The 10,130-nt window shown below is 42.9% G+C and overlaps 1 protein-coding gene across 1 annotated transcript in view; it reads left to right on the top strand.

Moving 5' to 3' along the window:
- The first annotated feature begins 7,162 nt into the window (after nt 1–7,162).
- Nucleotides 7,163–10,130, top strand: part of prpf6 (PRP6 pre-mRNA processing factor 6 homolog (S. cerevisiae)) — a 37,849-nt gene continuing 34,881 nt past the window's right edge. Inside the window, exons 1-4 of the mRNA XM_076275567.1 lie at nt 7,163–7,376; nt 7,808–7,970; nt 8,601–8,719; nt 8,813–8,891. Coding sequence (XP_076131682.1) covers nt 7,177–7,376; nt 7,808–7,970; nt 8,601–8,719; nt 8,813–8,891 — 561 coding nt within the window. The 5' untranslated portion in view covers nt 7,163–7,176. The remainder of the gene's footprint in view (nt 7,377–7,807; nt 7,971–8,600; nt 8,720–8,812; nt 8,892–10,130) is intronic.

Raw genomic sequence — 10,130 nt, 5'->3', positions numbered from 1 at the left:
TGCAGCTGCGCTGCTCGGACCCCTAATAATAATAGGAAAAACTAGTAACTCAATGGGTGCCTTCGCAGCTTCGCTGCTAGGCCCCTAAAAAACATTTATCCTGCAGAGGAATTGCTTATCTCGTGACAGTGCGTCTTCAGCTGTGCTCCATACGTGTCTCTCGCCTCTCCCCTAATCACTTTTAACCGTCATTACCAATTTGCAAATGATGGTGAATAACTACTCATCATGAGATGTACAGTATTTCGTAATATCTTTATTCTAATTATGTTTCCCATTGTAATCGTGCAATTTGTAATGTTTTGCATGGACATGCGCTGGTGTGCGTTCATGGATGATAGAAGGATGGTGCGTTGTGCACCCGCCAATATGACTGTTGACAATGCGCTGCTAAAATAACATATAAACAACTCGCCATAGACTTCTTCTGACCAGGTGTACAATAGCGATTTTTAGACAATGCGCCAGGCCACTCCCTAGGTTGTTAATTACCACACCCCTGGGCGCATTGTTTAAAAAATAAACGTGCAAAATATCGAATTAAACTTGGCGCTGAGTTTTACGCCATGCGCCAGGGTCCAAAATACAGTCCTAACTCTCTCTCTGCTTCACTCTCTTTACTCTCTGTCAAACTCTTCCTCTCTAACTCTCTGTTTCACTCTCTTCTCTGTCTGTCAAACTCTTCCTCTCTAACTCTCTCTCTGTTTCACTCTCTTCTCTCTCTGTCAAACTCTTCTAACTCTCTTCCCCCTCTTCTTCACACTCTCTCTTTCCCCTCTCTTCTTCTCTTTAGATTTTTTCTCTCCTCCCCATCTTCCCTCCATCTTCTCTATTGCCCTGTCTTACTCCCCCCCTCTCATTTCTCTATTGCCCTGTCTTACCCCCCCCTCTCTCATTTCTCTTCTTCCTCACACCAAGTAAAGAAGGTTGATAGACACTCTTTGATTAAACTCTCCCTTTAACTACTTCTTTCCCTCATGTCTCCTCTTCTTTGTCTTTTTCCAACAGCTCCCACTCTTTCATTCTTTCTCAGTTCTTATCTTCTACTCTCTCTCACTGTTTCTGTTACTAGATGTGCCTCTCACCCCCTCCAGCTCCCTTACCACCACCACCACCCCCCCTCTCTCTCTCCCTCTCTCTCTCTCCCTCTCTCCCCCCCCCCTCTCACCACAGGGAAACTTGTCGGAGCTGCAGACAGCTCGTCACACTGCTGGCACGGTCGTACGCTGCTGAAAGCAATGCCATTGTAAAAAGCAGTGCCTCCCGTTTGCTATACCCAACAAGCCAGAAGGCATGGCCAGGCTAGCTGGCATCTGCGTGGAGCTTTGTCGAAGTCAGACATACTGCCAAATTAATGCTAAATTGCTGCCTTCTCTTGTTTGTTTGAATGAATGAAACACTCTGTCAGTGCTGTTGCTGGGTCCTATGAAATGTGAACTGTCTCCTGTAATAGAAGGACAAATACAAAAGATTACATGGGGGTTAAATGGGAAAGGTGGCATTTGGTCAATGGTGATACTAAACAAAATGGAGTCCTATAGTCCACTGAATTTACAGTAATTGACTCTAAATGCTCACCCCAAGTTTTCTCTTGCTATAGGCTTGCTTCCTTCCTGTTTTCTCCAAGGACTGTATAGCCTGTGGTGTAAAAACAAATGGTAATGTTTTATTTACTTGCTAAGGCTGGCTACTACACACAAACACACACACAGACACACACACACACACACACACTTTTCTCTTCCTCTATATCCCATGGGCTGTACCGGCCCTGTGCATTTCTGCACCATCAGCAACATGCTGCATTCTGCCTCGGTCATTGAAGGAAACAGGAGGGTCATGTAGAGGATACTTTACCTGTGTTATCACTGTCATTATCAAATGGCACCAACCCGCTTCCTGTTGACCCTTGCTCCTTTCACTTCCTGCCATCTGATTAGCTATAATGCTATTCAGATTCCTGGATCGATCGTCCTTGACATCCTTGCCACTCCTTATTTGAATGTTACGTAACCTTTTTTTTTTCTGTCGACTAATTATTATTTTGTCCTTAGACGAACTCCCGGATAACAGGCAGCCAAGTTTGTCTGACGATCAATGGAACTTCAATTGGCTATTTGTTACCTAAGCAAACTCTCCCTGCCTGCTTTAATGGGTTGGTTTTAATGGCATTTCTAGTGTCCTCTCTTGCAAGGGTACAGCCATTTTTGTGTTCACATTGCACATAGTAATCATTACTAAATGAATAATTTATCTGCACAAATATTTCCTTTTTAATATGCAGGATGCTCTTATGAGAATGCATTTTGGCCAGTGACAGATGGTAATTGAGTTTTAAAAGAAAGCAAGAGCATGAAGAAAATGAATTAACCCAACTCTTTTTTTTTTGTCACTTGTTTGTCCTGATACACTCCCAGAGGAAGCAATCTGCCTCTCTCTTCCTCTCTCTCTCTTCCTCTCTCTCTCTCTCCGTCTCCCTCACTCTCGCTCTTTCTCCTTCACTGATTTACTTCCCTCTTTTTCTCTCTCTTTCACCTCCTCTCCTCTTACCACCCATTATCCCTGGTCTCTCTATCTGTCTCCCTCATTAGGCCAATGCATCATCTGTCCTTGCTGGTGTGTGTGCTAGCCATCAGGGCCCTTGCGTTCTTCCTGCTCCTACCTGTGCAGAGCGCGCTCGCTCAGCTAGTGATCTTAATCAATGGTGAGCCACATGGTGAAATAGCGCATGAGAATGGGGCCATCGCTCTTGTCAATATTTCATGGATCACCATCTCCTGCCGAGGCAGGAACGCATGCTGTGCTGTCTGGTAGACAGATGTTTGTATGGAGAGGTAGAGTCACATCACAGCCTGCGTCATTTACTGCCATAGTATTTAGATAATGATATTTCCAGGACATAGGAATGCTTACACACAGTGATTCATTTGAATATACAGTTAGGTCCAGGAGTACTTGGACACGGACACAATTTTTTAATTTTGACTCTGTACACCACCAGAACTGAAAAAAACATATGCGCTTGAAGTGACTTTCAGTTTTAAGTCAACAAAAAATATTTACCATTTAGGAATTACAATTATATCAGAATTGAATTCATCCTGATACTATTACCAATTGCATCATCAATAAATTCCAGTGACCCTGTTCCACTGGCAACAAAACATGCCCATAACTCCCTCCACCATGTTTGACAGCTGATGTGGTATGCCTTGGATCGTGAGCTGATCCTTTCTTTCTCCATACATCTCTCTTCCCATCATTCTGGTATAAATTAATCGAGGTGTAATCTGTCCAGAGAATCTGGTTCCAGAACTGGGTTTTTATAGCGACGTCTAATCTGGCCTCCCTCTTCTGTCTCCCCCTTGTAGACTTTGATAATGATATGCCTATACCTAAGAGTGTCCTTGACTTGGCTAGATGTCCTGAATCAAGAATTCGGTGATTATCCACCACAGGTGTCTTCTAGGACTTGTGGTCTTCCAGGCCTTTTACTGTTGATGAGCTCACCAGTAAATGTCTTCAGTTGATTGGGCCATTCCTGAAGTTGCCACCTCACTTATTTATTTATTTATTTATTTATTTGTTTGTTTGTTTGTTTGTTTGTTTGTTTATTTATTTATTTGTTTGTTTATTTATTTATTTATTTTCTGCAAAATGATGGCCTCCTTCACTTGTATCAAAAAGTCTTTGGATCGCATATTGAGAGTTCCATTGAACAGCTAAATGCAAATGCAAACACCTGGAATTAACTTCAGACCATTTATCTGCTTAATTTGTCATGGAATAATGAGGAAACAGAAGTTGGCCATGAAACTGTTTATCAGTCAACAAAAATGGGGTGACACCGTTGCCTGTAATTTCTAAACGGATAATGTAATATTTTTTTCATTCTCTTGAATTAAAGCAGAGAGTCTACTTCTAACACATAAGCTTAGTTTCGTTTCAGAAATGTTTAATTATTATGCAACCGTCCAAATACCGTACTATGCAACCGTCCAAATACTTAAGGACCTATAGATGTTCTCACACATTTATTATCACACAAATAGCTAATTGGGTTTATAAAGACAAGGTAATAAAATATACTCTTACGCACAAAGGACAGGAAAAGCCCTCAGTCAGTTCCTTTGAAGATAAATATGTAGCCATTCATGGTAAATAAATGTTGGTAAATGTTGCTACGTTATACCTTCTTGAATATGGCTGTACTAATGCAATTTGGTTACTTCCATTGTCTCTTGTTGTTCGTCCATCTTAGATTCGACACCCCAGCCTTATGGTGGCGGTACGGTTTAAAATCCCTCTGTCTCTCAAATCCTGAGGGACATCACAGGAAGACGAACATACTTGATCTCCCCCTAGCTGCGTGCTGCTCAACCACAGGCTTTCACATACACCGTGCACATGTGTGTGTGGTTAACCATGAGCGTTTATTGAAGTGGTCATTGAACATCTGCGGCATGTTGTGTGTGTGCCTTTTGTTTTAATTTATTTATGGTACAGTAAAGTGATTAGTTGTTCATGGTGGGATCCTGTAGGAAAAGCTGCCATCTGTTTCATGGGAGTACATCAAAGGGAATGAATCCATTCCTGTGGTGGACTCCTGTGTCTCTGCGTCTCAGCCTCTAGGCTCAACAGACATGATTTATGCTATCCTGCTGCTCCTGGGTACCATAGGAACACACACACACACACACACACACACACACACACACACACACACACAGACACAGTCTCCATCCCCCAGACCCTGCATCTTCCTAAGAGAGACAGACAATTAGCATAAAAAGGCAGGTAGGCACTCACAATGTGAGCTTAATTGCAGAGGCCCTGCTAAATATATGCCGGCGTCTTGGATGGCATGCTGATAAATGTCTCAGGTTTATTTTGTACTCCGCCCCAGTCACTGAAGCTTCGGGGGATGAGCTTAGGCCTACTCCCCGTGAAAAGTATGTCTGTGGTGTCTAGTCTGATGAGTAACAGCTCAGTGCTTACCTGAGAGCAAAATGAAAGTTAAGCAAGTGATGAGTTCACCAGTGCGACAGGAGGGTATTACTGATGTGTACTTATATGTGACTTTGGGTGGGTTCACTTTACACAGGGGCAGTTGGGGCTGAGATCAGTACAGAGAGGATTAGTGTTTTGTCGTACAGCTGACTGCTCCCCCTGCTGTGTGGGGCATGTGGAGAGCACAGTATGGATGAGGTATCTCTAAATCCACAACTGTTGTTATTTTCAGCATGACTGGTAGTCGTATGTGGCTTTGCTTGTGGGTGTGTTCAGAATCAGATAAAGAACATTCCAGTTCTGTAAATCACTCTCTCTCTCTCTCTCTCTCTCTCTATAGTAGCACAAATAAGATTGTTTTCTCCATGGTTCTGCTTCCTGGTCCTAATTGGCTAAAAACAGCATTCTCATGAACCCATACTCAGTAAGGTTACTGTAAATGTGCTTTAGATAGCCTACACAACAGGGGTCTGCCATATGAAAGCCTGCCTTGATTTGTAGGCCTATGTCGTTGTTCACAAAATTAGAAAACTGGAAGGCCCAGCAATGGACATCCCTTTACTACCATTCAGTTGGCCGGCCCTCAAGGGAAACAAAAAGACCTCCCCCATTCAAGGCATGGCCAATGGAAAGAGTGCTGACTGCAGCAGTATCCAGTATCAGCTTCAGTTAAGTTAAACTTCACATCAAGAGACTGATGTGAGCGCAAAAGAACCTCATTCCATGCCACGTACATATCCAATTACATTTACTAAGGCCTGTCCACATGAGTGCATTTTGTGTCCGAATAGGGATCTGCAGATATTAACCAATTAATCTGACAGAACCGCTGACAACATGTTTGGGATTTCTGGGGTCAATCAAATTCATTTTTAAAACCGACTGCTGAAAATATCCAGCAGGAGAAGTGACGCTGTCCGCTCTCATTAGTTGGGTTTTTTGACAGCCTCGAAAAAAATATGTGTTTGTGTGTGTGTGTGTGTGTTTTGTGTGTGTTTTGTGTGTGACTATTCAGGGCAAACAGATGAGCGCTCTTTCATAGAGGATATAATGGATGATTCAGTGTCAGTCTTCATTTGTATTTGCAGACCCCTGTCATGAATCCGCTTACCCTTTGGAATATAGAATGCCAGACCCAGGAACTTTGCTAGGAATCTGACGCTCTCTGAATACAAATGACATAATTGGGCACCCCTCCTTTTGGGCATTTTTGTGGGGTCTCTCTACCTGATGGGCATGAAACTGGTCAACACAGTTCACCATAGTGGTACCTTGCAGACAAGTGCAAATCTAGACAGATGCTGATACTGCAGACTAGCAGACCCACGAGGGTAAAGCAAACCCTCTCTGGGTAGTAGTTTGAACATTTTGTGACAGAAGTGATGTACAGTGTCTTGATATACTGCAAGTGGTACTTCACAGCCTTGAAGAGGCATCCACAGCTCATCACAGACACTTTGGTGCCCTCTGCTGTTAGTAGCATACTCTACTTTGGCTTCCCTTGTAGGTCAAGAAGACTGAAGACAGCTCAATGGATTAAGTTGCCCAAATAAAATACTGAACAAATGCCTAATAATGTCTGCTTGCAATGACACACGTCTGTATTTATTCATGTGTTTTCTTTGTTCTCAATTCCATAGGCTCTTTATGTCAAATGTGCTGTTGTAAGTTAACGTCACTGAATCTATTATTCCATGGCCCTTGGAAATGTTAAACATTTTGAATGCCAAGATAATCTAGATTTTGTTTGGTGTGAAACTACATCGATTAAAAAAAAAAAATGTGTAAATATTATTTTAAAGAAAGTGCTAGATAATTTCACAGTTATAGGCTACCAGGCAACGGGGCCTAGTATCATGTGAGTGAGTAATGAATAAGTAAAACCAGCACACATATTCCATAAACGTCTGAGCATCTGTATCAGAATGGAGAGAATCATGAGAATCAAAATACAATCTGATTCGCTAAGGATGTGCATGATGAAATTGATGAGAAATTGTCAGCTGATCATGTCTCCAGTGACTCAAAAAAGCATGTGCGTGACCTAACACCCCTAACCTCTAGAGGCGCTGTGAAATTTCCTTCAAAGGTTCATACAGGTCACTCAATACAGGAAACACGACAGTTGTTGTTCAGGAAGTGAACCGTGGTGTCGGCCAAGCAACGATGGCTAACGTCTCGGCAAAGCAGCCCAACAAATCTGGTTCTAAATTGGCGACTGGGGCTCCAGGTGGACCTGGAGCGGCCAACAACAATGCCCCAGTCCTTCCACTGGCGTCCCCCTTGATGGGGGGGCTAAACAAAAAGAAAAAGCCCTTCTTGGGCATGCCTGCACCCTTGGGTTATGTACCTGGTTTGGGAAGAGGGTAAGAAGCTAATGGGCAGCATGCTGACCAATAACAATCAACCACCGTTGTTTTGAATGCTATGTCCTGCCATCATTATCTAATCATCATTTGATCGTTCAACCTGGATATCATCATTGCATATCGATTCATATTTCTATGCATTTGTTGACAGATTAAGGTCAGCAGCTATAAGTTAGCTAACTGTATAGACTAGCTTACAGAGGCTAAAGGTAGCTGAATTATCTTGTTGACGTTGTTCTGCGCATACATACTATTAGATTAAATGCAGAACACTGTTGGCTTATGATATATATTACAAAACGTGTAAGAATAGGATAAACCACTGCAATGAGTAAGTAGATGGCAAGCTAATAGTGTTTTGTAATATATGTTTTGATTCAATGAAGTTTAACTCAAAACTGACCTGCTGCACGGCTCTCTGTCTTCAGAGCCACTGGTTTTACAACACGTTCCGATATCGGTCCAGCTCGTGATGCCAACGACCCCGTGGACGACCGTCATGCTCCCCCAGGGAAGAGAACCGTGGGGGATCAGATGAAGAAGAATCAAGATGATGATGACGAAGATCTGAACGATACCAACTACGATGAGGTGTGTGTAGTGTGTCTCACAATTTTAGTTCAATGATAAATCCATCTTGTACTCGGTGAAAGTCGTTGGGAGACATGTTATCAACACTAATAGTTGCACTAGTGTATGTACATGTTTTTACTTTTTAGATTGGATTAGATTCAAATGTATTGTCATTGTGCAGAGTAGAATTACAGAGACAACAAAATGCACTTTGCGGCTTAACCAGAAGTGTAAAAAAGCAGAAAATGTGTGTGTGTGTGTGTGTTTTGGGGGGTGGTTGGGTCACGGGGATGCAGAGCTAGAGTTCAGTAGGGTGACAGCCGCAGGGAAGAAGCTTCCTTTGAACCTGCTGGTTTGGGTGTGGAGAGACCTGTAGCGCCTCCCGTAGGGGATTGGGGTGAGAACAGTCTTTGATGATGCTGCGCGCCTTACGCAAGCATCACTTGCGCTGGATGGCCTCGACGGAGGGGAGTGAGGAACCGGTGATGCGTTGTAGAATATTGTGATGCGCAGGTAGAATATGTGGAGGACCCACACTGAAATAGGCAGGCCGGCCGGCAGATCTGTTTTGTTTCATGGATCAGTAGAGCTTCAGATTGATTGATTGATTAACTAAACTTAAACTAATCAAAACTGTTTGTTTTGCAGTTCAATGGCTATGCAGGAAGCTTATTTTCCAGCGGTCCATATGAGAAAGATGATGAAGAGGCTGATGCCATCTATGCAGCCCTGGATAAGAGGATGGATGAGAGGCGCAAAGAGAGAAGGTGGGGCATCTTTCCCTCTATACAAGCGTCTGGAAATCTGTCTGTCTCCACCCATCTGCCCTCTTGATAACACAAACCTAATCTTCACTACAGGGAACTGAGGGAGAAGGAGGAGATTGAAAAATACCGTATGGAGAGGCCAAAAATCCAACAGCAGTTTTCAGATCTTAAGGTTTGTATCAGAGTTTGTGAATTAAACAGTATCTCAGAAACTACTGTAGTCTGTCGAAGATGTTGGTCTGGCTACTCGTATTGCAAGTTACTGTTCCGACATGTCATGCTAGCTGCTTTCATACATGATCTCCGGACAATGTCCGAGCAATTAGGTCTTAAACAGAGTTGACATTGCACGGACCCGTGAGAGTTGTTCATACCTGCAGTAAACGAGGAGCCAGGGTTGACGGACAATATATATTTGTGGTATGACGCACAATACAGGCTATTAATCAATAATGATGATTAATAATGCTAATATGGCAAGTCCACATTATTTAAATAAAAAGAATGTCTGAAAACATGTATTTTATATTTACTTAAAACTTTCATCTGTCATTGAGAAGTCAATGAAGGAGCAAGACACTTCTTATCCTTGCTCAGGTGAAGAGAGTTTGGCCAGCTTTTTAATTGTGCTCTCTTAGGCTACTGGATGTGCATAATTGTCCATCGGAACTTCCCGTATTTGCCAATTAGTGCTAGTCTATCATGAATGAGAATTAATCGACAACCTTCATTATGAATAAGTCGTAAAAGTATTGGCTACAGTTAAGCCAAGGGAACATCATCAGATTGGCACGGAACGTCGGATTCATTAGCCCGACATATACGGCTATCTGGTTGACAAGCCCAGTATGGGATGGGAAGCTTTCATTAGCCCGACATATACGGCTATCTGGTTGACAAGCCCAGTATGGGATGGGAAGCTTTCATTAGCCCGACATATACGGCTATCTGGTTGACAATGGGATGGGAAGCTTTCATTAGCCCGACATATACGGCTATCTGGTTGACAAGCCCAGTATGGGATGGGAAGCTTTCCTTAACCCGACATATACGGCTATCTGGTTGACAATGGGATGGGAAGCTTTCATTAGCCCGACATATACGGCTATCTGGTTGACAATGGGACGGGAAGCTTTCATTAGCCCGACATATACGGCTATCTGGTTGACAATGGGATTGGAAGCTTTCTGACCCTGACATGCGCACACCTTTTCTGACGTGGACCATGAAGGTGTTTATAGATGAGTACAGATGCATGTACACCACACTCTGCTAGTCACATATGTTTTAGTAAAGCAAGGTTTAGTGGAATCCTGGTGTTGCATACACAGCAAGCAGATTCCTTCAGATGCACTGACTCGGTTAAAATACCGACGCGTTGTTTGATGTTGCTGCTTACTCTTAAAGGGAA

The sequence above is a fragment of the Alosa pseudoharengus genome, unplaced genomic scaffold (genome assembly GCF_046254945.1).
Source record: "Alosa pseudoharengus isolate Yale_2024_CS ecotype anadromous, Long Island Sound unplaced genomic scaffold, YU_APseudo_1.1 YU_APseudo_1.1_scf_9, whole genome shotgun sequence".
Lineage (NCBI taxonomy): Eukaryota > Metazoa > Chordata > Actinopteri > Clupeiformes > Clupeidae > Alosa > Alosa pseudoharengus.
The sequence above is the reverse complement of the archived record's forward strand: the minus strand, read 5'-3'. Positions and strand labels throughout refer to the sequence as shown.